We start from the raw sequence: 27,524 nt of genomic DNA, 5'->3' as shown, positions 1-27,524 counted from the left end.
AAGCTAAGCTAGAAACCACCCCCCCCCCCAACTTGGGAATGCAAGCTGGTGCAGCCACTCTGGAAAACAGTATGGAGGTTCCTCAAAAAACTAAAAATAGAGCTACCCTACGACCTAGCAATTGTACTACTAGGCATTTATCCACGGGATACAGGTGTGCTGTTTCGAAGGGACACATGCACCCCCATGTTTATAGCAGCACTATCAACAACGGCCAAAGTATGGAAAGAGCCCAAATGTTCATCGATAGATAAATGGGTAAAGAAGATGTGGTATAGAAAGAGGAGGAGCCAAGACGGCGGAATAGCATGGAAATTTTTTGTGTGTCTCACGTCCATGAAATACAGCCAGACCAACACTAAACCATCCTACACACCTAGAAAACTGATTGGAGAATTAACACAACAATCTGCACAACCTGAGCCACAGAATTCAGCAGGTATGTGGCGCGGAATGGTAAATTTGGGGAGCGAGAAGCAGCGGAGGGTAGGGAACCACTTTTGTGGGTGGAGAGACGACAGAGACTGGGGAGCAGGGTGGAGAATACGGGGAAAGCACCCCTCCCCAAAAGCAGCTGGAGACAAAGTGGAAAATTGGAAATAGCCACAGGGACTAAACCAAAAAGGGATAAAGGAGAAAGGGGAGGGTTTAAATTCCACTAAGACTGTAAACAAGGGGAGCACAAAGGCTGCAACCCCGCAGCTCGATACCTGGCGGTGCTCTGGTGGGAAGGGCGAATCCCCAGGAGCAGAGTGGGGTCCGGGAGGTTCTTGAGCCACATGGGGAAAAGTGGTTCCACTGCTGGAGGGACATTTGATAAAGACTGTTGAAGCCACCTGGTCCCAGCAGACCCCAGAAGGCGGCCACATTTGCTGGTGCTGGGGCAAGGTTGGCAAGGGTGAAGCCAGGTACCAGATGTGTGTTGTGATTTTCCATAATCCCTGAAATGCTGCTGCTACACTGTCTCACGAGCTTTTTCTGGGGTGGGCTGGCACCTGGCTGCAGTCTCCGGGCACCGGCAGCAGCAGGGTCCAGCAAGCATTCCTGGGTGCAGCCGACATTCCGCCATTGCTCATTCGGCCATTGCCAGTGAGACCCTCCCACAGAGGGGCGGAACGGGTCAAAGCCACAGTCCTTCGGAAATAAGGGGCCAGGAAAAACAGCCACATCTGAGACAAAACTCGTTAGAGAAGTACTGCCTGGGGCCTGATCATGGAGAGTGAAAAAGCAGGGAGTGGACGATAGCTGAACACAGAGGACGGGTGTCCAGGGCACATGGACCATTCTCCAGAATAGACCATATACTAGGACACAAAGCCCTAAGTAAGTACAAAAAGATCGAGATCATACCGTGCATATTTTCAGACCACAACGCTATGAAACTCGAAATCAGCCACAAGAATAATTGTGGAAAGGTAACAAATACTTGGAGACTGAAGAACATCCTACTAAAGAATGAATGGGCTAACCAAGCAGTTAAAGAGGAAATTATAAAGTATATGGAAGTCAATGAAAATGATACCACCCCCACCCAAAACCTCTGGGACACAGCAAAGGCAGTTATAAGAGGAAAGTATATAGCAATCCAGGCCTTCCTAAAGAAGGAAGAAAGATCTCAGATATACAACCTAACCTGACACCTTAAGGAGCTAGAAAAAGAACAGCAAATAAAACCCAAAACCAGCAGAAGACAGGAAATAATAAAGATTAGAGCAGAAATTAATGCTATCAAAACAACAACAACAAAAAAACCGGTAGAAGAGATCAATGAAACCAGAAGCTGGTTCTTTGAAAGAATTAACCAAATTGATAAGCCACTAGCCAGTTTGATCAAAAAGAAAAAGGAAAGAACCCAAGTAAATAAAATCAAGAATGAAAGAGGAGAGGTCACAACCAACATAATAGAAATAAAAACAATAATAAGAGAATATTATGAGCAATTATATGCCAATAAAATGGGTAATCTGGAAGAAATGGACACATTTCTAGAAACATATACACTACCAAAACTGAAACAGAAAGAAATAGAAAATTTGAACAGACCCATAACCAGTAAGGAAATTGAATTAGTAATAAAAAATCTGCCAAAAAACAAGATTCCAGGGTCAGATGGCTTTCCAGGGGAATTCTACCAAACATTTAAGGAAGAGTTAACACCTATTCTCTTAAAACTGTTCCAAAAAATAGAAACAGAAGGAAAACTTCCAAACTCTTTCTATGAAGCCAGCACTACCTTGATTCCAAAACCAGACAGAGATCCCACTAAAAAGGAGAACTATAGACCAATTTCCCTGATGAACATGGATGCAAAAATCCTCAACAAGATATTAGCCAACCGGATCCAACAATACATTAAAAAAATTATTCACCACGACAAAGCGGGATTTATACCTGGGATGCAGGGCTAGTTCAATATCCGCAAAACAATTAACGTGATTCATCACATCAATAAAAGAAAGGACAAGAGCTATATGATCCTCTCAATAGATGCAGAGAAAGCATTTGACAAAATACATCATCTTTTCTTGATAAAAAAGAAAACCTCAAGAAAGTAGGGATAGAAGAAGCATACCTCGAGAATATAAAAGCCATATATGAACAACCCAATGCTAATATCACCCTCAATGGGGAAAAACTGAGAGCTTTCCCCCTAAGGTCAGGAACAAGACAGGGATGTCCACTCTCGCCACTGTTACTCAACATAGTATTGGAAGTCTTAGCCTCTGTAATCAGACAACACAAAGAAATAAAAGGCATCCAAATCAGCCAGGAGGAAGTCAAACTTTCACTCTTCGCACGTGACATGATACTCTACATGGAAAACCCAAAAGATTACACCAAAAAACTGCTAGAATTGATTCATGAATTCAGCAAAGTTGTAGGGTATAAAATCAATGCACAGAAATCGGTTGCATTCCTATACACCAACAATGAAGCGAAAGAGAAATCAAGGAATTGATCCCATTTACAGTTGCACAAAAAAACATAAAATACCTAGGAATAAATCTAACCAAAGAGGTGAAAAATCTATACACTGAAAACTATAGAAAGCTTATGAAAGAAATTGAAGAAAAAAATGGAAAAAGATTCCATGCTTCTGGATAGGAAGAACAAATATTGTTAAAATTTTGATACTACAAAGCAATCTACATATTCAATGTGATCCCTATCAAAGTAACATCAGCATTCTTCACAGAGCTAGAATAATCCTAAAATTTGTATGGAACCAGAAAAGACCCCGAATAGCCAAAGCAATCTTGAAAAAGAAAACCAAAGCAGGAGGCATCACAATCCCAGACTTCAAGCCATACTACAAAGCTGTAGTCATCAAGACAGTATGGTACTGGCACAAGAACAGACACTCAGATCAATGGAACAGAATAGAGAACCCAGAAATGGACCCAAAAACGTATGGCCAGCTAATCTTTGACAAAGCAGAAAAGAATATCCAATGAAATAAAGACAGTCTCTTCAGCAAGTGGTGCTGGGAAAACTGGACAGCAACATGCAGAAGAATGAACCTGGACCACTTTCTTATACCATACACAAAAATAAACTCAAAATGGACGAAAGACCTAAATGTAATACAGGAAGCCATCAAAATCCTCGAGGAGAAAGCAGGCAAAAACCTCTTTGATCTTGGCCGCAGCAACTTACTCAACACGTCTCTGGAGGCAAGGGAAACAAAAGCAAAAATGAACTACTGGGACCTCATCAAAATAAAAAGCTTCTGCACGGTGAAGGAAACAATCAGCAAAACTAAAAGGCAACCGACAGAATGGGAGAAGATACTTGCAAATGACATATCAGATAAAGGGTTAGTATCCAAAATCTATAAAGAACTTATCAAACTCAACACCCAAAAAAACAAATAATCCAGTGAAGAAATGGGCAAAAGACATGAATAGACACTTCTCCAAAGAAGACATCCAGATGGCCAACCGACACATGAAAAAATGCTCAACATCACTCATCATCAGGGAAATACAAATCAAAACCACAATGAGATACCACCTGACACCTGTCAGAATAGCTCACATTAACAACTCAGGCAACAACAGATGTTGGTGAGGATGCGGAGAAAAAGGATCTCTTTTGCATTGTTGGTGAGAATGCACGCTGGTGCAGCCACTCTGGAAAACAGTATGGAGGTTCCTCAAAAAACTAAAAATAGAACTACCCTACAACCTAGCAATTGCACTACTAGGCATTTATCCACGGGATACAGGTGTGCTGTTTCAAAGGGACACATGCACCCCCATGTTTATAGCAGCACTATCAACAATAGCCAAAGTATGGAAAGAGCCCAAATGTCCATCAATGGATGAACGCATAAAGAAGATGTGGTATATATATATATATATACATACACACACACACACACACACACACACACACACACCCACACACACACACACACACACACACACACACACACACACAATGGAGTATTACTCGGCAATCAAAAAGAATGAAATCTTGCCATTTGCAACTACGTGGATGGAACTGGAGGGTATTATGCTAAGTGAAATTAGAGAAAGACAAATATCATATGACTTCACTCATATGAGGACTTTAAGAGACAAAACAGATGAACATAAGGGAAGGGAAACAAAACTAATATAAAAACAGGGAGGGGGATAAAACAGAAGAGACTCATAAATATGATGGGTTACTGGAGGGGTTGTGGGAGGGGGGATGGGATAAATGGGTAAGGGTCACTAAGGAATCTACTCCTGAAATCATTGTTGCACTATATGCTAACTAATTTGGATATAAATTTTAAAAAATAAAAAAGAAAATTAAAAAAGAAAAAACCCACCCCCAGCATAGGATGAAACACTAAGCCTTATCTCTTCATCAGGTAGGAAAAGAGCTTCCCCCAAGAACTCGGTCTGGCCTTGCACTTTGTGTGAGCTTGGGTCTAAATGTACACCACCTCGCATGACGTGGGATAGACAAAAATTAAGGAAAATATTGCCCCTGAGATCTGGATATCAAGATATCCTTCCCTGACACTGTCCTCATAGGCAACAGATATGACCAGAATTTTATTCAGCACCAGACTGGTCTCCATATAATTTCTTTTTGCCTGTTACCCCTGCTGCTGCTGCTGTCATCCCAACAACCTGCTTTGTTGAGGTCCAAAGGACTAGGACTTGCATGAACTCTGCAGGGTGTCACATGTGGACAGTGAGCTTGCCCAACACACTGTAGCTGACTTCCATTTCTGCTTCCATGCTCTGTATGGACAAAATCTCCTTGTAATCATTGGTCTGATTAACAGTCATTGCACCCCTTTCTTTGCTTTTCTGATCCAAATCCAAAGTAGGCATCCTGGTGAATGAGAGAGGAATGTATGTGTCAGTAAGCTGAATCCTGTCTTTGTCCCAGCTCCCCTCATTCAACATCAAGTGTGAAAGACTGCCTCCTGGAGCTGGGAGAACAGAGCTCATATTCTCCAGGGAAGACACACTCTGAACACACAGAGGGGTCCCCTGAGCCCAGAAAACAGAGTATCAACTAGCTGCTCCTCATCATATTGGAGGAAGAGAGGATTCCCCAGGGACACAAGAGAAGGGTATCCCAGGAAAAGGCAGCAGTGTGTGAAAAGGCAGAAGGCAGCTGGTATTCGGGGAACACCAAGAAGCCCATTGTGTGAGCCTGGGAGAGAAGAAGGGAGGGGAGGGGTCAGATTATACACAATCTTGAAAGCCAGGTAGAAATTTTTAGACTCTATGCTGAAGGTATGGAGGAGAGAAGTCTTGTGTGAGAAATGGACAAGACGCTTTCCTAACCTGGTCACAGATGCGCAAGGCACAGACAGAGCCATGAGCCCCAGGAAGGCATACTGGCCCTGGTCATCCAGCCAGCTGCCTTTGTTATACCTAAGGAAGGTGGGGCTGATCACCAGGAGGTGGGGAAAAAAGGGAGAGGGGGCTGAACTGGACCCCTTCCCACAGCACCCCACAGCCACATCTTACTCCCTCCCATACCCTTACTGGGTCTTTGCTGTCTTCCATTCCACTAGGGAACTGGACCACCTTCCAAAATCTAAGAGAATTAGGAAGTGGGGGGAGGTTCAGCAGGCTGAGACCTGGGGAGATTCTGCAGATGTCCCTAATTAGCCAGCAGAGGGTGTCCCTGGAGCTCTTCTGTCCTCCCCTGCAATGACCTCCCCTCATCCCCAAGCTAAGAACATTTGGAGTCCCAGACCATCACCTCCTCACTTGGAGCATCTGAAGTCCACACCAGACCAGAAAGCTTTAGCAGCAGCAGCAGCAGAAGCAGCAGCTGTCTCCAAGAGCCCTGGCTGTTGGCATTCCCAGGATAGATGAAGCATCCTATGGTTTGGTTCCCCACCTTTTCAATGCTCTGGACAGGGCCCTGGTTCATTCTGGAAAAGAGAGCAGGAACTGCCAGAACTCTGAGGACACCCTTGACCTTCCCATGTCCTGCCCTCTCCCCAGCACACACCCGAAGGCTAGGGTCCACTGGTTGATATTGTTGCCAAGGCCGGAGGCCCGCAGGATCTTGGAGTTCCCCACCAAAGTACAAGCCCCACAGTAGCAATGGAAATGGCTCACTGAGAGTCTGGGAATCCCCTTGAACACCTTTTTCCACATTTTGCCAAAACCACTTGCTGAGTCCATGTCCTGGAAACAGCAGAAGGGAGGAGATTGGGGGTTGGGACCTGGGTATCAGCTCTAGTGGAAAGAAAGCAGATCCGGAGGGTGAGATCCCAGAACTGGCGGTCAGGGGTTGAGGTTGTGAAGATGAGAAGTGTGGGGCATCTGGGTGGCTCGGTCAGTTAAGCGTCTGGCTCTTGATTTTGGCTCAGGTCATGATCTCATGGTTCGTAGGTTTGAGCCCCACATCAGACTCTGTACTGTCAGTGCAGAGCCTTCTTGGGATTTTTTTCTCTCCTCTCTCTCTACCTCTCACCCACTCAAGCTTGTGCTCTTCTCTCAAAATAAATAAATAAACTTAACAAAAAAAAAAGATTAGAGGTGCACTAAGCCAGGACTGAGGGCAGGGGTTTGGTGGGAATGTGGGATATAGGCTAGGCTTTGGAAGGACAAGGCAAGGGACCAGGCCCAGGGTTGACCACTAGCCAGCCACCAGAGCACAGCATGAGGAGTCCTGGACTCTGTTGCCCTCTTCAGGTACTCCATCATCTTCTCATAGCATTCAGCACACCAGCCCCGTTCTCCAACTCTGTGGTAGCAGAGGGAGGAGTTTAGTGTTTCAGATGGGCAGCCACTCTTCCTGAATTTGAACCAAGGGCAGTTGCAATGCCCCAGTACCAAGACCATCAGTTTTCCCTGGGGTGCCGATTCAGGTTTTGGATCCAGGCAGGGGGCCATCAGCCACAAGATGAGCACCCAGAAGCCCCACAGGACAAAAATCTGCCACAAGTGCTTCATGTTCAGCCCAGATGACGAGTCTCGTGGCAGGCAGCAGACTGACTTCTCTACCCAGGACTGAGAAGAAGGAACTGAGGCTCCAGCATCTCTCTGTTCCATTGGCCCCCGTGGCTCCTCAACCCTCCACACCACACCTCCTCCCAGTCTATCATCTCCTGGCTCCATATCCATTTGCTCACCTCCAAAGAGGACTCTGGCTGGCCCTAGGATGGCAGATGCAGGGACAGAGAGATAACTTATGGCGGGTCCCGTATCCTCCCCACAGGAGGAAGGCTTAGCTCTCAGTGGGGTTCTCCATGCCACCAGTTACTCCATAGATGTCATCACAACGTACACATTGTGACCTCCCTCTTGTCGCCTACCTGGGCAAAGCTGCCACTCTATCCTGTCTGGAATACACCAGCGACCTACACTAAACATAAGATCTATGAGAATGGGGACTTAGAATCATTAAAAAAAATATATTTATGGGATACATGAACGGAGTTGAGAGGGAACTAAAATACTGAGCCACCCAGGTGACCCTGCTTTCTTTAACTCTTTCAATTTTAGCCCCTGGGAATTTCCCTTACTTTTTCATGAGTCAGCTATGTGTTCAAAGAGATCATTGTTATTTAGCATTTCAAGATGTTTTTCACCAGGAAGGTTTCCAGGATTAAGTCTACATATTACTGAAACTAGAACCTTTATTTTTGCATTTTTTGAAAAATGTTTATTGATTTATTTTTAGAGAGACAGAACACGGGAGGGGGAGGGACAGAAAAAGAGGGAGAGGGAGGATCCCAAGCAGGCTTTGCACTGTCAGTGCAGATCTCACGAACCGTGAGATCATGACCTGAGCTGAAATCAAGAGTTGGACACTTAACCAACTGTGCCAACCAGGTGCTCTGAACTAGAACCTTTATAATTAGCTTTCACACTGGTAATTGTTTTGTGACTTATGTAATTATATAAATAATGTTTTACAAATATTGAAAGAAGAGCCTTCCTTATGTGGGTTCCACCAGAATGCAAATAAAAAATATTTGCTTGGGACTCTTAGCCCAGTGCTTCTCAAACAAGAGTATGCATCAGAATCGCCTGGAGAGCTTCATAAAAACACAGAATGCTGAGCCTCATCCCCACAGTCTCTCATTTGGTTTTTCTGGGGTGGCCTGAGAATTTGCATTTCTAACAAATTCTCAGGTAATGACAATGCTGCTGGTCCAGGGACCACACTTTAAGAACCACTGTCTTAGCTTAATAGATCGATCTAGCCAGAAAAGTATTTTACAGGAAAAAAAGAAAAAAAACCCCAATTCCTTTATTAAAATGGAAGATCATTTTCTAATTATATTTTTGTTTTCTAAAGAAAAGCTTGTGTTTTCCTCCTACAACCTGCAATAGCATCCTAACTGGTATATCTGCTTCTGTTCTATCCATCCCTCACCCATTCTTCAGCTAGCAACTGACATGATCTTAAATTAATTTCCTGCATAAATCCTTAAAATGGTATCAGAATAAAATCCATACAGAGTAAAATCCAAAATTCTCACTCATCTCACAGTTTTCAGCCATTCTGGCTTTTTCTTGTTTCTAGAACTTTCCAAGTTCTATCTCACCCCAGGACCTTTGCACTTGCAATTCCTCTTCCTGGAACACATTGCTCCCTCCCACTCAGTACTTCACCTGTCTGGTTTCTTCCCTTTCAAGTCTCATTTTAAATGGCATTCATCTTAGGGTTCATTCCCTGACCTCAGTATTATTAAAGTCTATAAGAACCTCTACTAATTGGACTCTGAGACCCACTGACACAGCTATATTATGATTCTTCCTTCTCAGGGTGAGTAGTGGGATTTCTACACTGTGATTATTATTTTCAATCCAGATACACCAAGGTCCCCGTATTTCTCCCAAGAGAAAATTGGTCCATCTGCACTGGGAAAGAAGAACATGTAACATCTGCAAATATATTTATTTCTTTAACAATTAGGGAAAGTTTATCAGTGTGGATATAAGGTAAAAGAAGACTGTGACAGGGCAGAAGGAACTAACGAAAGGGCCTGAAAACTTCCTCTTCTCTGGTTGGGCTTGTAGGCTGTAGCTGCAGGGGACCAGTGCAGCCCCATGTGCAGTGAATGAGTCCAGTATAGGCCCCACTTGCTCCAAAGGTTGAAGGATCCCACTTGACGGAGAAGGTTGAAGCATCAGTATAAAGCCTGACATTATGAAGAGTGAAGTCTCTGACTAGTCAGTGTCTTGGTCTCCTTGGCCACCTAAAGGAATTCCAAAAAGGGAAGGACCATCTAATTCTGGAATTTTTAAAACAGAAGGTCCCCCACCCCTGTTGTCCCTGTTACAGTGCCCTGTTCATTTGCTTCAGAGTACAAGGCACATTATGCTCTTTAATTATTATTTACTTTTTTCCAATTGTTTATGTGGTAAAATACACATAACAAAATTTACCACCTTAATCATTTCTAAGTGGTGTGTATACACATTTTTTTGTCTGCCTCTTTCTACCCCATACTGAAAGTTTCTTGAGGGAGACATGAGCCCTATCTTATTTACCATGGTATTTCCATAACCCAGGGGAGATCTGGGAAATAGGAAGAGCTCAATAAATATGTGTTGAAGAAGTGAATGAGGGTCATTAAGCCTGGAGCCTCACTGAGGAGAGAGGGTTAGGAAGTTAAACGTGGAAGAGCACCAAATGGGCACAAGCCAGAGAGTAAAGGACAATTTCTGCTAACATCCTTGGTCATTCATCCAAGAATAGATGCCACTCGCGCTTGGTGGTGGTAACTAATGTGCGGAAAGGACCCAGACTCTGGAGCCAGAAAAAACAGGCCTTGAACCCCAGCTGTCCCGTTAACCTTAGGCAAAGTCAACTCACTTCTTGGCTTCCTCATCTATAAATGGGGTTTGAAACAGTGCCTACCTCCCAGGGTTGTTCTGAGGGTAAAATAGATTAGAGCGGTTGGCATACTGTCAGTTTCCAGTTCCCATGAGCTAGTTCATTCTTTCCTCCCTTCCCTAGAAAACTGCAGCCTGAGGGCAGAAGGGGGACTCTGACATTGCTCAGCTTCTCCTGAGTCAGGCTGCCAAAAAGCAACCAGCTCTGGTGTCCCTTCTCCTCTTCCTGGAAGCCTTCCCTAACCCAGTGCGTCAGTCAGTTTCTCCTACAGACTACCACAGTCTCCTGTGCCACCTTTTATCAAAGTTCTGGTCTTACATCACTAAAATGACCTGAGCCAAGCACCTTCATGCGCCATGTTCAGAAGCACGGAGAGGCTGTTTGAGTAAAATCAACCCAATAGGTCCTGGCTCCCAGGGTACTTCGAGGTCCAAAAGAATGAGCTGTGATATAGGGCAAATTACTCACCTTCTCCAGGGCAGTTTCTGTTTCAGAAAATGGATATAAACATCACACCTTTTTTTTTTTTCTTTTCTTTCTCTTTTTCTCTCTCCCTCCCTCCCTTTTTTTCTTCCTTCCTTTCTCGCTTCTTTTTTTTTTTTTTTTTTTTTTTTTTTGAGAGAGAGAGAGAGAGAGAGAGAGAGAGAGAGAGAGAGAACAGGAGAGGAGCAGAGAGAGAGGAGAGAGAGAATCCCACGCGAGGCTGGATCTAAACTGTGAGACCATGACCTGAGCCAAAAATCAAGAGGGTTAACCAACTGAGCCACCCAGGCGCCTCCACACCTACTTTCTGTAGCGGTGATTCTCAAACTTAACTGCAGAAAATCACCTGGGAGCCACTCCTAGAGTTTCTGATTCAGCAAGTCTGTGGTGGGGCCCCATAACACGCATTTTTAACCAGCGCCCAGGTGATGAGGTTGCCGGTTGGAGACGCTTTGAAAGTCACTGTTCTAGGGGCGCCTGGGTGGCGCAGTCGGTTAAGCGTCCGACTTCAGCCAGGTCACGATCTCGCGGTCCGGGAGTTCGAGCCCCGCGTCAGGCTCCGGGCTGATGGCTCAGAGCCTGGAGCCTGTTTCCGATTCTGTGTCTCCCTCTCTCTCTGCCCCTCCCCCGTTCATGCTCTGTCTCTCTCTGTCCCAAAGATGAATAAACGTTGAAAGGGTAAAAAAAAAAAAAAAAAAAAGTCTCTGTTCTAGGAGGTTCCAAGTTGTTCCAAGAATCTCATGTGAGGTTCTTGGCGCAGTTCTTCGGTCAACATAAGCAAATGGGGCTCTTACTGTTTCTGCGGGGCAACCACGCCTCCAGGTACCCGGTCCACGGACGACCTCCCACAGGGTGTTTAAACTCCGCAGCATTCAGCACCCGACCGCTGGAGGGGAGGGTGGGACCTGAGTGAGAACACCGGCGAGGGGTGGGGCCAAGCGTGCGCGTTGCTGCGCCTGCGTGCGAAAAGAGAGGGGGGCGTGGCTCAAGCTCCGGGCCGGAAGCAGGAGGCTGCAGGGGCGGGCCGGCTGGCGTCCCCTTTCCGGCTGGTCCCCATGGAGGCGCTAGGGAAGCTCAAGCAGTTCGATGCCTACCCCAAGACTCTGGAGGACTTCCGGGTCAAGACCTGCGGGGGCGCCACGGGTAGGCCGCAGCGGGGCCGGGGTTGCGGGGACAGGGGTGTCGAAGAGCTTGGCCGGGCGCCTGGACCCTGCCTGGCCTATGGGGGGGCTTGAGAGAGTGGAGCAGAGGCCATTCTGACCCTCGCTCTCTTCCCCGCAGTGACCATTGTCAGTGGCCTTCTCATGCTGCTACTGTTTCTGTCCGAGCTTCAGTATTACCTCACCACTGAGGTAAGGGGGGGGGGGGGGGGCCTACTACGTGGGCGGGGCTCTGTATTCTAGGGATGGGAGTGGGAAGGAGAGGCAGGGGGTCGAATCTTACTGAGGTAGTGCTGCTCCAGGTGCATCCTGAACTCTACGTGGACAAGTCACGGGGAGACAAACTGAAGATCAACATCGACGTATTTTTTCCGCACATGCCTTGTGCCTGTGAGTACTCACCAGGCGTGGGAGTTACAAGTTCTGAGGTGGGCTTCCAGATTCACATCTCCAGCCTTAGATTCTGGACGGGACCCCAGGACAACCTTCTTTCCCTAACCGCTGCAGCCCCAAGATAGTCCCAGCATCCCCTTTCCCTCCAAAACCCAGATTCCTTTGCTCCTAGGATCCAAGTACCTTACCCTGACTTCCTGCTTCCAGATCTGAGCATTGATGCCATGGATGTGGCTGGGGAGCAGCAGCTGGATGTGGAACACAACCTGTTCAAGCAACGGCTGGATAAGGATGGCATCCCCGTGAGCTCAGAGGCAGAGCGTCATGGTAACTGTGAGGAGGAGGCCAGATCTCAGATCCCTGAGCTGGACATGTCCAACCCCTTTCTTCTGACAAGTGGGATGTGGTTGGCCAAGTGACAGATGAAGCAACTAAGACCCAGAGAAGTCAAGTGGCTTGCTTAGGGTCCCCCAGCTATTAAGGATCAGAGTGGACTGAAATCCAGGCTTCTAGCCTCTGTACATTGAGTAGAGTACTCTACCTGGCTATCACTCTCAGAGGTCTCCAATCTCTGCCTATCACTGTTGAGTAACAGAAGTTTGAGGATGGGTCTTATGTGCTCTCGTTGTGGCAGAACTCCTCTAGATGGCTCCAAGCTTCTCTAGGTGTTTGCTTCCCCATCCTGTTAGCTGAATTCAGCCCTTAATGCTCTTCCCCTTTGGAATGCAGGGTGGCTTACGGTTAAGAGTTTACGTTCTTGACTTAGATTGCCTAAATTCAGATGTAACTTTGTCTCTTGCAGTCTGTGACCTCAGCTATAAAGTGGTGATATACAATAGTACCCACCACATGGAATTATAGGATCAAATGAAGTCATGTGTATGATGCCTGGCACAAAGTAGCTGTTCACCCTAGCTTCCTTTCCTGTCTCTAGGCAGCCTCCCAGTGCCTACAATTAACTCAGTTTCCCACCATAACAAAACCCTCCTCAAAGCTGTGATTTCTCACACCTTAGGGGTGGCTGTGTTGTGAGTTTTATCAGTTGTTCATTCAACAGATATATGTTGAACACCAGTAAAACCAGAGAATTTGCTGTAGGATTGGATGTAGGGCATAAGACAGCAGAGTCAAGGTTCATTCCAAGGTTTGTGGCCTGAGCAAATGAATGACTTGAAATAGGGATGACCAGGGAGGAGGAGGAGGATTTTGTGTGGGTGTGTGAGAGAGGTGGGGGAATATTCTATATCTGCTGTTATGTAACAAATTACCCCCAAAATTAGTGGCTTAGAGCAAAAACATTTGTTTTTATCCGTTGCTATGGGTTAGGAATTCAAGAGTGGTGTGATTGACTTACAGTCTCTCAGGAGATTGCAGTCAAGCTGTTGGCTGGGGCTGCAGTCATCTGAAGGCTTGACTGGGGTTGGAGGATCTGCTTCTAAGAGGGCTCACATGTATGGCTGTTGGCAAGATGCCTCAGGGCTTTCACCACATAGGCCTCTCAGTGAATATCCTCATAGCATGGCATCTGGCTTCTCCCTGTGCATGTGATCTTGGAGAACACGAGGTGGAAATCATCACAACTTCTTTTATAACCAAACTCAGAAGTTACACACCATCATTTCTGCAATATGCAAGTGGTTACCCAGATCAGCCTTATTCACTGTGGGAGATGGAGGCTACATAAAGATGTGAATACCAGGAGGTGATGATTGTTGGAGACTTCATGGGGACTGGTCCCCCAGGAAAGGATGAGGATTTGGGGTTAGATTTCAGGTTTGAGTCATGTTAAATTTAGGAAATGCTTTTTTTTTTTTTTTTTTTTTTTTTTTAATTTGAGATAGAGAGCATGAGTGGGGGAGAGCAGAGGGTGAGAGAAAATCTTAAGCAGGCTCCACACTGAGCACAGAGCCCATGACCTGGGATCTCATGACCTGAGCCAAAATCAAGAGTCTGACGCTCAACTGACTGAGTCACCCAGGCACCACCTGGAATGTCCATTTTATACCCTAGTTTTATGCCAAGTTAGATATACCAGTATAGATGTTAAAGAAGGGATGGAGAAACAAATGTAGTTATCAGCATAGAGATGGCATTCAAAGCTATTGGACTAGAGGAGAAAACCTAAGGAGTAAATATAGGTAGAGGAGAGGTCTAGGGACTGTACCCTGAGCCCCGCCAATATTTAGAAGTCAGGAAATGAGGATCTAGGAAGGAAGATTAAGCCATTAAAGTAGAAGAGAACCAAAGATGTTGCAAAAGCCAAGTGGAAGAAGAGTTTTAAGGAGAGTGAACAACTGTCAAAAGCCCCTGAGAGTCCAGTAAAATGTAAGAGCTGACCATTGCAATTGGCAACATGGAGGCCACTGGAGGCTTTAAAAAGAATAGTTTCGATAGTGTTGAGGATGAAAATCTGACCAAAGGACAGAAAAGGAAATAGAGACATTGACTAAAAACAACACTTTCAGGAGTTTTGCCAGAAGAGAAAGCAGAGAAGTAGGGGAGGCTGGCGGAGAATGCAGGTGACATGGTGGATTTGGTGGTGAGATTAAGTGGATTCTGTTGCTTCTCTGTTCTTCGTGGAAATCGAAAGCAAGGTCATTAGCTAAGAGTGAAGAAAGGGAAAGGAATTATGGAAGCCAAAGATGAGAGGCAGAAATAAATTTAGTCATCTTAGGGGCGCCTGGGTGGCGCAGTCGGTTAAGCGTCCGACTTCAGCCAGGTCACGATCTCGCGGTCCGTGAGTTCGAGCCCCGCGTCGGGCTCTGGGCTGATGGCTCAGAGCCTGGAGCCTGTTTCCGATTCTGTGTCTCCCTCTCTCTCTGCCCCTCCCCCGTTCATGCTCTGTCTCTCTCTGTCCCAAAAATAAATAAACGTTGAAAAAAAAAAAAATTTAGTCATCTTAGATAATGGAAATTGAGCTGATTAGTGAAATGGGGCAGGATTGCCAGGCAGCCTATTTTTTTTTTTTAATGTTTATTTATTTTTGAGAGAGAGAGCACAAGCAAGGGAGGGGCAGAGAGAGAGGAAGACACAGAATCCGAAGCAGGCTTCAGGCTCTGAGCTGTCAGAACGAGCCAGACATGGGGTCAAACTCACGAACCGTGAGATCATGACCTGAGCCAAAGTCAGACACTTAACTGACTGAGCCACCCAGGTGCCCCTGTCAGGCAGTCTTAAAGGAGGCACAGGCAAGAAGTAGGCACAGAGAGTTGAATTTAACTAAGGTTTGGGTTTTGCGAGGCTGGTACAACAAAGAGAGAGGAACAGATGGGTTCTGGCTATGTGCAAGACCATAATTACAACAGTGGACCATGGCATTTATTTCCCACCTTTGTCAAGATATAATTGAAATACATTGTGTAAAATTAGGGTGTACAGTGTGATGATTTGATTACATATATGAGACAATTAACACAATATGGTTAGCTAATTATCCATCACTTCACATAGTTACATTGTGTGTGTGTGTGTGTGTGTGTGTGTGTGTGTGTGTGTGGTGAGAACATTTAAGATCTACTCTCTTAGCAGATTTCAAGTATACAATATAGTATTGTTAACTGTAGTCACCATTCTGTACATTAGATCCCAGAATTTATTCATCTTCTAACTGGAAGTTTGTACCCTTTGACCAACGTTTCCCCATTTCTCCCACCCCAGCTGCTGGCAACCACCATTCTACTCTGTTTCTATAGTTAGGCTTTTTTAGATTGCACTTGTGAGATCATGAAGTTGTCTTTCTTTATCTGACTTAGTTTACTTAGTGTAATGTCCTCGAGGTTTATCCATGTTGTTGCAAATAATAGAATTCCCTTTTAATGGCTGAATAATACTCCACTATATGTATTTACCACATTTTCTTTATCCATTCCTCTGTTAACAGACACTTAGATTGTTTTCCATGTCTTGGCTGTTGTAAATAATGCTGCAATGAACATGGGACTGCAGATAACTCTTCAAGTTATTCTTTTTTCTTTTCTTTTCTTTCCTTTTTTTTTTTTTTTTTTTTTTTTTTTTGGATATACCCAGAAGTGGGATTGCTAAAACATATGGTAGTTCTCTTTTTAATTTTTCAAGGAACTTCCATACTGTTTTCCATAATAGTTGTACCAATTTACAAACCCGCCAACAGTGCACAAGTGTTCCCTTTTCTCCACCTCTTCGCCAATACTGGTTTTTCTTGTTTTCATTTATTTTTTATTTTTTGGATTCGAACAGGTGTGAGGTGTATCTTATGGTTTTATTCTGCCTTCCCTGATGATTAATGATGTTGAGCTCTTTTCCATGTATCTATTGGCCATTTGTATGTTTTCTTTTGAAATAATGTCTATTCAGGCTCTTTGCCCATTTTTAATTGTATTGTATGTTTGTTTTGCTGTTGAGTTGTATGAGTTCCTTATATATTTTGGATATTAATACCTTATCAGATATATCTTTTGTGAATATTTTATTTTACTCCATTCTGTTAATTGTTTCTTCTGTGCAGATTTTTATTTTGATGTAATCCCACGTGTTTATTTTTGCTGCTGTTATCTGTACTTTTGGTATCATAACCAAAAAATTTTTGCCAAGACCAGTATCAGGGAGTTCTTTACCTATTTTCTTTGAGGAGTTTTACAGTATGAAGTCTTACATTTAAGTCTTTATTTCAAGTTGATTTTTGTGAGTTGTGTAAGATAGGGGTCTAGTTTCATTTTTGGCATGTGAATATGCAGTTTTCCCAGCAGCGTTTGTTAAAGACACTGTCCATTCCCCATTTGGACCGTGGAATTTAGATAAGGAGGGAAGTGAGGGGATGAAGGGGTCATGGTGTTAGTGGTGTCAAAAAATTGGTGGATTCTGGGTACCAGAGATAGTGAACTGGGAAAGTAAGGATAAGTAGTTGAAGATTGGGATACTTGAAATTGAATTTTGGAAGGTTTGCGGTAATTGGTCATAACAAGGTGTAGGTATGTGTGTGGAAATGAAGTGGGATCAGGCTGAGATGAGATGACAAAATAAAAAGATTGTTGGAAGATAGGAGGTCAAGGTATTAACTATTGAAATCACCAGTTATGATGAGGCAGGGAGTCAGGTGCAGGGAGAGAGGCCTGAGGAGAAGCACCACGGTGAAGTGGTTAAAGGCTTGGGAACTGGGGCTGAAGTCTACCACTTACTGTGTTGCGTTGGGCAAAGTCACTCCTCGTCTCTGAGCCTCAGCGCCTTTGCAGGTACAATGGGGATAATAACCCCCACCTTCATGAAGTCCTTGTGGGGGTGACAAGAGACATTCTGTGTATGGCGACCTGTACTCAGCTAACATTTAGTATTTGCTGTTATTATTTTTATTACTGTTACTTTTATTTAAAGAAATACGTGTGGAAGTGTTTAGTGCCTGGCACATAGTATGTGCCATATAAATATTAGCTATTAGTATAATTTTTATTATTCCTAAGCCACAGGTCAGAGGGCTTGTGCAGGGGTCAGGGGTGGAGATTTCATGATGTCTGCTCCCAGCTGATGCCCCTGCCTCTGCCTTTCCCGTAGAGCTTGGGAAAGTCGAGGTAAAGGTGTTTGACCCTGACTCCCTGGACCCTGATCGCTGTGAGAGCTGCTATGGTGCCGAGACTGAAGACATCAAGTGAGCTGGACCCCGGGGACCCAGGGTTGTGGGAGCTCCCACCAGGTGCTGTGTGCCGGTCATCCTCAGCCTGTGTCAGACTCCCACAGGTGGAGGAAGTCGGACCAAGAATTTAGCGGAGATGGGGTGGGTGCCTCAGTCACTCATCCTGGTGCAAGTGACTGAGGCTCTGTGGCCAGGCCCTGCCTGGGCCACAGCTGCGCACGAGGCTGAAGCGGCCCCTGCTCTGGTTCAGAAGTGGTCTCAGAATCCAACTGCCTGGGTTCCACCCTTGCATCCTTGGGCAAAGCCACGTAACCTCTCTTGTGAAGGGGGGGTGATGATAACCTTTCCCATAATAGTCACATGAAGATTAAATGTATACTGTATGTAAAGCACTGAGGTTGAAGGCCCAACCCAGGTAATTAGGCCCTTGATATGTGGCAACTGCTGCTATATTCCTCAGGCCCTGGCCCCTGAGATGCTGATTCAGAGGGTCTAGGGTAGGGGCTGGGAATATGTATTTAAAATTTTTTTGTATTGTAAAATATATGACTTATAAAACTTACCACATTCACGTGTACAATTCAGTGGTATTAACTACATTCATAGTGTCGTGCAACCAGCACCACTCTGTTGTAAAACTTTTCATCACCCCAAACAGAATGGGAATATACATTTTTAACAGTCCTGATGCCTCTGAGGAAACATACTTTGAGAACATCGGTGGTCAAAGGATGAGGCTGGCAGAGGCTTTGTTAGTGGACAGAACTGCTTTATTTCCCAAGGTATCAGCTCTGTTTTCGTGCTTCTTTGACACTCACCCTGCACCCCCTCTCCTGCAGGTGCTGTAACACCTGTGAAGATGTGCGGGAGGCTTATCGCCGTCGGGGCTGGGCCTTCAAGAACCCAGACACTATCGAGCAGTGCCGGCGAGAAGGCTTCAGCCAGAAGATGCAGGAGCAGAAGAATGAAGGCTGCCAGGTGTATGGCTTCTTAGAGGTCAACAAGGTACAGAAAGGACTCAGGCGGGAAAGGGCCAGCCGAGCTTCGGGTTGGCCCCACTTGGGCCCTCAGGAGACCAAGAGAAGGGGGAAAATGGCTGGAGAATGAGAGGGAATATCCCCTACAGGTGGCTGGAAACTTCCACTTTGCTCCTGGGAAAAGCTTCCAGCAGTCCCATGTGCACGGTGAGTGACACCACCTCCACTGGGGAGTTTTAGACCCTGGATACCCCTGCACTTGCCTGATGTTCTGTGTCTTTGGCCCAGAAGAGACCCTCATCTCAGGCAGCAGTTTGGCACACAGTTAAGAGCACAGGCTGAGGAGCAAGACTGCCTGGGTTCAGACATCAGTCTCACACTAACGGCTGCGTGGAACTTTGAGGAACTTCCTTAACCTTTTTGAGCTTGTTTCCTACTGTATAAAATGGAGACGATAGTACTTATTTCCTAGGGTGTTTGTGCAGGTTAAAGATTGCAGCACATGGGGCTCCTGGGTGGCTCAGTCACTTAAGCATCTGACTTCAGCTCAGGTCATGATCTCTCAGTTCATAGGTTTGGGATTCTCTCTCTCCCCCTCACTCTCTGCCCCTCCCCCGCCCCCCACTCTCTCTCTCTCTCTCTCAAAATAAATAAACTTAAAAAAAAAAAAAGACTGCAGCACAGAGCCCAGCTTGTGGTAGGCACTTGTTCAAAATGTAGACCCCAATATCGGATGACCCATGTGTGAGGCTTTGGGATCAGCAGACCTGGGTTGGAACACTGGTTCTGCCACTCCTGAGTTATATCAGATTTGGGAAATACTGAGCCCTACTCAGTTTTTCCTCCTGTAAAATGGGGCTGAAGATACTGATACCACCCTCACAGGGTTGTTCACAGGGATGAATAAATGGGACTTATTTTCATTCATTTATTCACCCGTACATTCACTAGATACTTAGTAGTCACCTACCGTGTGCCCCATTGTAGTCTGGGTGCTAACAATACAGCAGCAAACAAAGCAAACTCCTTGTCCTCAGAACATTATATAGTAAACACCATGAACAAGTTTTAAAATATATGGACTATCAGATGCTATTAAGTACCATGAAGCAAAGAAAGGCAGGACAAAGATGACAGAGGCGAGGGGCTCTGGTGAGATGGTGTGTGTGCGCTGCTGTGTATTGGGGGCAGAGAGACTCTAACGGGGTGACATTTGAGTAAAGACCTGAAGAAAGTGAAGGAGCTGGCCATAAGGATGTCTGGGCGAAGGATTTGAAGCAGAGAGAAGAGCAAATGCAAATCTCTGAGGAGAGAGTATGCTTGGCAAGTTCAAGGTGCAGTAAGAAAGCTGGGGGCTGGAGCAGGCTGGTGTGGTTAGTGATAAGGTGAACCAGGTAACAGGGCCATGGCAGGCAGGGCGTGGAAGGACACCACAGGGACAAGGGCTCTTACTCTCCATGAGATACAAGGCCATCCAAGGGATCTGAGGAGATGCTTCATGATGTGACTTGACTTTCAGAAGTAGGCGGCACTCTGCTGTGTGGATAATATGGGGAAGAGGGGCAGGACAGAACCAGAGAGGCCAATGGGAGGCCATTGCGATGGTCCATCCCAGCACAGGATGATGGGTGCCAGGCCAGGCTGGTAGTGGAGGGCCAAGCAGTAATTACTTACGTTTGAGGGTAATGCCAAGAGGAGTGGCTGATGGGTGTGAAGGGTGAGGGAAGGGGAGCAGTCAAGGATGACTCTGAAGTTTTGTGCCTGAGTAGTGAGGATGAAGTTGCCATTTAGGGGGAGGGGAAAATTCAGAGGAACAAGTTTAGATGGCTGGGCGAGTAAAGTGAAATTCAGCTTTGTACGGGTTCAGAGCAGTGGGATTTGGGCATCCTTTTAGACCACCCAGATGCAAGTAAGCAGTTGGCTGTTCAATGTGGAGGTCAGGGGAGAGGTCTGGCACAGAGATACAGATGTGGGAGTCCTCAGGCATGTAAAACCATGGAACTGGGTGAGGGCCCCCTGCAGGTGAGGGTAGGTGGAGAGGAGGACTCAAAGGACTGAGCATGGCACCTCCACTATCAGAGTGCGGGCAGGGGGAGAACGGGGGGGGGGGGGGGGGGGGACGTGGAGAGGTGGGGTATACGTTGGGGAGGGGGGGAGCGGGGGAAGACACGGCAAGAAGACCAGTAAGAAACACTTGTGAGAGGAGAATGCCCGCCAGGAGGTGGTGTCCTGAAAGCCTGGGGATGGAGGTGTTTCCAAAACTGTATCAGATGCTTCCGGACATCAAGTACGAGTTGCCCATTGGGTGTATGACATGGTGGTAGTCATTGTGACCTTGACAGTAGTTTTTGTGGAGTGATAGGGAGCACCCATTGCGTGGGCTCTGGAGAGAATGGGAGAGGAGTTGAGCCGGTGAGTAAGGACAGGTCTTTTGTAGAGTTTGCTGTAAAGGGAGGAGAGTGTGCTGATGCTGGAGGGAAATGTGGGCTCAACGGCGTGGTTTTGCCAGAGGTGCGACATGTGACGTAGGTTAACATGCTGTGGGAAATAGTCTGCTGAATAGTTAGCAAAAGTCATGCTCCATGGGTGGGAGGGACAGTTGTCAGAGTGAAGTCCTTGAGAAGGAAAAAGACAGAATCTAGTACCTCAGAAGTGTAGAATAAAGCCCAAATTCGGCAACAGGAGGAAAGGCAGACTACGTCTGGACAGGTAGGATGGCAGCCGGGTGATGGGGACACCATCAGGCAGTGTGACAGGGTTGTGAGGAGTGAGTTGTGGCCAGAGGCTAGAACCACTGAGAAGAGGCATGGAAGGGCTGACCTGCTGTTCTGGGTGGATCTGATAGTGATTAAAATAAGTAGGGATAGTTGGGATAGTTTGGCACGAGCTGCAAAGCTGGGAATTTTAGGGCAGCTCGAGGGTCAGTGATCTGGAAGTGGCATTAAGGAGCAAGGAGGGCCTCACTTCATGCCACAAAGGAGGATAAATGTGGGGAAGAAACTGTCGCCACTAAGAGGGCTACAGGGCACCTTTGAGGGAGAGCCAGGCTGCGGTTGGAGCAAGAAGGTGAGTGGAATGTGTAGAGGTTGAAGATGTAGGGGTTTCGCTGATGAGTGATGGAGCCCCCTGGGAGGGATGGGAGTCGGGGTCATATTGGGGGATGTACAGAGCCACGGTGTGACAGGAGTCCAGGGGATGAGAGATGAGTTGGCGGTCCTGAGATGCCTCATCACTAAAGGAAGCAGGAGTAAAGGGCCTGCTGGAGATAGCCCAGCTGATCTTGAAGGGGGGGGGGGGGGGGGGAGGGGGCGGGGCAGCGGGGCGGCTGAGTGTTGGGGAGGGGCAGGAGGTGGGTCTGGAGCCCCCTCTCTATTCTGGAGGGGGTTGGGAGAAAGGTGGTCTCACTGGAATGGTGGGAAGACCACCAGTGTCGAGCTGTTGGCACAGGGTCTGGAGGCATTCAGTAGGAGGCAGTCTGGCAGGCAGCAGCCTCTCTTCTCCACCTAGGCTGCCTTAGAGTCAGGGAACCCAGGGCAAAGGGTATTCCATATCCTGGGAGGATATTTAAAACACAAAGCTACAATTGCCTGAGGCCAGAGATCTGACCGAATTAAAGGTCCGGAAGCTAGTTTCTGACACCCTTGTTGCTTTGGGTGGGGGAGGGGGGAAGATTATAAAGTTCACTTAGTGCTTTTCCATCTTAGATCCTACCTGGTCCTCACGACAGCCCTTTGTAAAGATCACTGAGGTCCAGAGAGGGCAAGTGACTTGCCCAAGGTCACACAGCTAGGAAAGTGGCTTATTGGCTCTAGGTCTTTTGTTCTTCCTAGGCCACCATACTTCTGCCCCAAGACCCCTCGTATTTTTCCCTGGCTGGGGAGGAGTTACCCTGGAGACTAGTGCAGGAGGAGACTTGTTAGCTAGGTCCAGACCCTACTGCCAAGGCAGGAATATTCCAGTCTTCCTTTCTACCATGTTATTTTGCTCCATGGTTCTCATTGTGAAGCTCTCAATCTTTTTTCTCTTCCTCCCTTCTCTCTCCTTCCCTCCCCCATGCTGCAGTACATGCTGTGGAGAGTAAGTGGCCCTGCCCCCCAGGGAGGCCAAGCCCCCACTTCTGGGGCAGCCTACCCTCCCAGGAAGGGGGGAGGTTTGGATGGGCCTGGAATAGGGGTCTTATTTTTCAGGTAGGGTTTCTTGAAGCAGGAGGGATCAGGGCCAGAGGGCAGGAAGTACTTGTTCTGGAATAGATGGTATAGACTACCCATGGCATTTCCTTTGGGGGCTGTAGGGGGGTAGGGGCAGGGGGGCAGGGAAAGTGCTTGGATGGCATTCTCTGGTCTCGCCTCACCTTGGGGTTCAGCAGTTGTCCATCAGCTCTATTTAGTGGGAGATAGAGTCAGTGGGGTTTGTTTCCTGAGGTGTAAGCAGGGACTTGGTGGGAATGAAAACCTGGTGTGATGCCTGTAAAGGGCTCCCTGTATATGTCAGGGAAGAAATGGGGTCTGTTCTTAGGCCCAGGACGGTGTGTACTTGCACACAGGCTCCAGCAGAGCCAGGCTGAGGGGAATGAAGGGTCAAAGAGGAGCCGGGCAGTCGCACTCCAGAAGGAGGGGTGAGGAGGCCTGAGCAAGGATGCTGAGGGAGCCAGGAGGCCAGTCCTACTCCACCTGGTGACACCTTCTCCCTTCTCTCCTAGTCCATGACTTGCAGAGCTTTGGCCTGGACAATGTAAGTACCAGAGACCATGCAGGGCGGATGAGGGTGGGAGATGGATGCTGCCTTCATTTCTCCACAGGGATGTCCTGGGATGGGGGAGCAGATAAAAATACACCATATTTGGCCAGGGAATCAGTCTGAGGGTCAAGAACTGAGATCTGTGCAGGCTGGAGATAGGGGATGGGGTTGGACAGGAGCATCCTGGGCAGAGGGAGCCTCCAGCCAAGTCAGGAGGGAGCGGGGCACTTCTCAGCAACTGTAGGGGCTGGTGTGGCTGGAGAGGTTGGTGGGGACCAGACCACATAGGACTCAGGCAGAGCTGCAGTCTGGTCTTCCTCCTGAGAGCTTCCTGGAGGCTGTTGGCCCTTTAACCAGTGTCATGATGTAATCAAGTTTACACGTTTTTAAAGATCCCTCTAATAGCTGAGGCTGATAAAGACCGAATCAGGACAGGAGTCGGAGCTAGGAAATCTGGGGCCCCTCCAGCCTAGGCTTCCCTGGCTCAAGACTTGCAGGCACATCTGGCACCTGCCACAACAGGTCCATGCCCGGCCTTTATTTGCCGTATGTTTGGATGCAGCCAGAACCTCAGACTGTGGAGGTCCAGAGGCCATAGACTCTGTTCCCTGGTGGGGCATGGGGGTTCTGCCTGTCTTGATCAGATTCTCCCAGGCAGGACCCTGCCCTCCCTCCTGCCTCACCACACATCCCTTCCCCAAGCCCAGGCATCCCTGTCTGCCACTGTACCGCGGAACCTTTGATGGGGTGAGGCCTGTTGGGGCCATGAGCGCTCGAGGCTCAGGTGCTGGTATTGCTTGCAGATCAACATGACCCACTACATCCGGCACCTGTCATTCGGGGAAGACTACCCAGGCATTGTGAACCCCCTAGACCGCACCAACGTCACCGCACCCCAAGGTACCAGCCTGGGAGGTAGCCCCCAGTTAGGAGAGCCCTACCCAGCACCCATGCCCAGTGCTCTCTTCTCCCTGCAGCCTCCATGATGTTCCAGTACTTTGTGAAGGTGGTACCTACAGTGTACATGAAGGTAGACGGGGAGGTAAGTCGGCAGGAGCTCAGGTATCAGGGTCCCTCTTGGTGACAAGCAGAGGCTCAGAGAGGGTAGGTGATTTACTTTCACAGCGAGAGTGCAGGGCCCACACTGTCGGACTTCAAAGCGCTTGCACTTTCTACTTGTCCAAATTGCCTCCATCCATTCCACGGGTGCTCACTGTCCCCGGGGTCTCCCCTGGGTTGGGGGCTAACTCTTCCTGGGTCCCCTCCTCCCCTTGCTGCTGTCACCAGTGGAGCAACATCTCAGCAGATAGGAAGTCCAGCCCGGCCTTGCCAGGAGCTCATGATGCAGCCTTGGAGAGTTCCTTCCCATCCCTAAACCCCCACTGAGAGAATCCACCAGATGTAGTTGGGAATGAACTATAAAGAGCTAGTGACTGAGGGGCAGCTGGGGTGGTGAGGCCAAGGGAGGGTGCCTAGGTGGTCCCCGGGCCTTGCAGTGTTCATAAGCAAGCTGGGGCCTTGTTTTCTCCTCTGCACAGTCAAGGCACTATGGACAAGGGGTGGGAGCAGGGGTAGGGCTGAGGGGGATTGGGTCGGCCCTGGCCCAGACTCCCTTCCTGTCCCAGGTGCTGAGGACAAATCAGTTCTCTGTGACCAGACACGAGAAGGTTGCCAATGGGCTGATGGGTGACCAGGGACTTCCCGGAGTCTTTGTGCTCTATGAGCTCTCGCCCATGATGGTGAAGCTGACGGAGAAGCACAGGTGAGGGTGGGGAAAGGGAGGGGCCTGGACCTGCAGCGAACAGGGGTACCTGCTGATCCCCTGCCCTGTCCCTCTACCAGGTCCTTCACCCACTTCCTGACTGGTGTGTGCGCTATCATTGGGGGCATGTTCACAGGTTAGAAGCTTGAGGGCGTGTTTGGGGTTGGGACATGGCAGGGAATGTAAAGCCTGGGCTCCCTGCGGATTTTGGGTTGGGGGGAGGAGGAGCACCTCCATGGTGAAGGGGACTTGCTGGCCTAGCCAGTCAGGTGACAAGGCTCTGGGGTTCAGCCAAGGGCCCAACTACGCCCGTGTCAGCCCTTGTCTCTGTTCCCAGTGGCTGGACTCATCGATTCACTCATCTACCACTCGGCTCGAGCCATCCAGAAGAAAATTGATCTCGGGAAAACCACGTAGCTGTCTCCTTCCCCTCCGTTGTTCCCTTTCTCTTTGGCCTTGTGGTCATTTCCCAGCCTTCTCCCCACCCCTCCGACCCCCTCAGAGCATCGGTCTCAGCACAGGTTGATAAATCTATTGATTGTGATAGTACTTGCTGGTCTTCATGTGCTTCTTGTGTGGCCAGGGCCTGGAAACAAGCCCTTTGCACAGCCATGAACTGAAGAAAATCAGAACTGACAGATCGGGCCAGATGCCCTCTGGGAGCCCCCTGTGGACATCCCCTGGCTAATTGGGCTTTATTCAAACAAAACTGATATCCACCCCAATGCCCCATCCTCAGTCCCTCCTCTGCTGTGGTCTTTGGGCCTTTTGGGTTCAGCTCCAGGGTTGAGATGGACCTTTCCAGTATGAGCTTCCTGGGGCCACCATGGCCCACAGGCTCATGAGTGTCTGACCCCCGTGGTGCTAGGGCCATGGGTGCAGGCTGGGGCTTGCCACCTCTTCAGTGATGGCTAAAGCTAGGGCTTCTCCCTGCCACCCTGGGTTCAATCATCTGATCCCTCATCCTCACTGACCATGCTCTATGCCAAGCCCCTGCTGACTCCTAGCACTAAGAGGGGTCCAGGCATGTCCTGTACAGTCTTCTAGGAGGAGGCAGAACTGAAAAATGGAGGGAAGGTAGCAGTGGCCATTCTGGAGCAAGGCTGGCTTCAGACCCCCGGCTCTGGACCTCATCAGGGCTTCCCAGTATAGCCCTTAATAAGTGTGGAGGACCAGGCCCAACACCACACCATGCTGCAGCCCAGGGAAGCAGGGACATTGACAACTGGTCACTTCATCCGATTGTTTCTCAGGGAGTGTCCAGGTAAGACAGTAGTAGGGGTTCAAGTAGAAAGGACAGGAAGCCAACTAGGGTGATGATAGCAAAATCTCCAGAGGCAGACCTGAGACCCAGCTCTGATGTGATCACCCACGAGCTGTGTGACCTTGGACATGTCTCATTTATAAGTTGCAGATGATACTGCCGGCTGTAGTGAGCCTTGTTTTGTTTTTTTAGGTCAGCCAGAAACCATTCCTGCTTGTTAATAGTATCCTGAATCTCCTCTAGGAACCTCCCTACTTTCTCAGCATATGTGTTTGGGAGAAGGTTTGACCTCCCAGGACTAGGAAAGCTTTCTTCTAGGTGTGAATATGGGGAGATACAAGGCTGGTGCTGCCATCCTGCAGCTCCCAGGGGGAACCTTATGTGCAAATGAGCTGGCCCCAGAGGACAGCAGAGCTGAGTCCAGAGGCAGAGAATCGGTCCCAGTGACATCATTTGAGCCCTGTGACAAGCTGCCAACTAAACACTGGGAATTGCAGCTATGCAAGACACACACCACCCCCGCCCCCCCCACCAAGCCCTTTTTGCCTTTTTGTTTAATCCAATAGGGTTGGGATTTCTGTTACTTGCAACCAAAAATGTTCTGGCTGATATGCCTACTCTCAGGGTTGAAGAATAAACAAGCTAATGAAGTCTGTAAAGTGCTTAGCTGTCACTAAGTGACCCTGCCATTATCAGGAGCAGGAGCAACAGGTGGACTACTCGGCATGACAGCTTGGCAGCCAGGGTCCTCGGCCTGAGCCCTGAGCTTCCTGCCAGGTCCCATTCTTCCTAGTGGCAGCCACCCATCCCCAGCACCTGTTAC

The 27,524-nt window shown here is 47.8% G+C and overlaps 3 protein-coding genes across 4 annotated transcripts in view; 1 reads left to right on the top strand and 2 right to left on the bottom strand.

The window, feature by feature from the left end:
- LOC125161692 (CMP-N-acetylneuraminate-beta-galactosamide-alpha-2,3-sialyltransferase 1-like) overlaps positions 1–11,746 on the bottom strand; it is a 31,222-nt gene extending 19,476 nt beyond the window's left edge. For both annotated transcript variants that reach the window (XM_047851538.1, XM_047851539.1), the window contains exon 1: positions 11,601–11,746. The gene's annotated coding sequence lies outside the window, so the exon portion shown is untranslated. The remainder of the gene's footprint in view (positions 1–11,600) is intronic.
- CA3H20orf173 (chromosome A3 C20orf173 homolog) lies at positions 5,181–7,427 on the bottom strand. Its single transcript, XM_047854431.1, is given in 6 exon segments — positions 5,181–5,337; positions 5,799–5,888; positions 6,003–6,054; positions 6,201–6,344; positions 6,476–6,656; positions 7,158–7,427. Coding segments are annotated over 6 exon segments (894 nt in total).
- A 45-nt stretch (positions 11,747–11,791) lies between the features above and the next one.
- On the top strand, positions 11,792–25,986 carry ERGIC3 (ERGIC and golgi 3). The gene is made up of 13 exons (XM_047852390.1): positions 11,792–11,949; positions 12,088–12,158; positions 12,269–12,356; positions 12,567–12,686; positions 17,883–17,976; positions 18,801–18,966; positions 19,088–19,145; positions 23,638–23,669; positions 24,479–24,575; positions 24,653–24,717; positions 25,301–25,437; positions 25,518–25,573; positions 25,775–25,986. Exons 1-13 carry the CDS (start codon positions 11,862–11,864, stop codon positions 25,852–25,854), a joined length of 1,152 nt encoding a protein of 383 aa, XP_047708346.1. The 5' UTR covers positions 11,792–11,861; the 3' UTR covers positions 25,855–25,986.
- The last annotated feature ends 1,538 nt before the right edge of the window (positions 25,987–27,524 follow it).

This window comes from Prionailurus viverrinus, chromosome A3, assembly GCF_022837055.1.
Source record: "Prionailurus viverrinus isolate Anna chromosome A3, UM_Priviv_1.0, whole genome shotgun sequence".
Lineage (NCBI taxonomy): Eukaryota > Metazoa > Chordata > Mammalia > Carnivora > Felidae > Prionailurus > Prionailurus viverrinus.
Note: the sequence above shows the minus strand (reverse complement) of the source record. Positions and strands in the feature narration are given on the sequence as shown.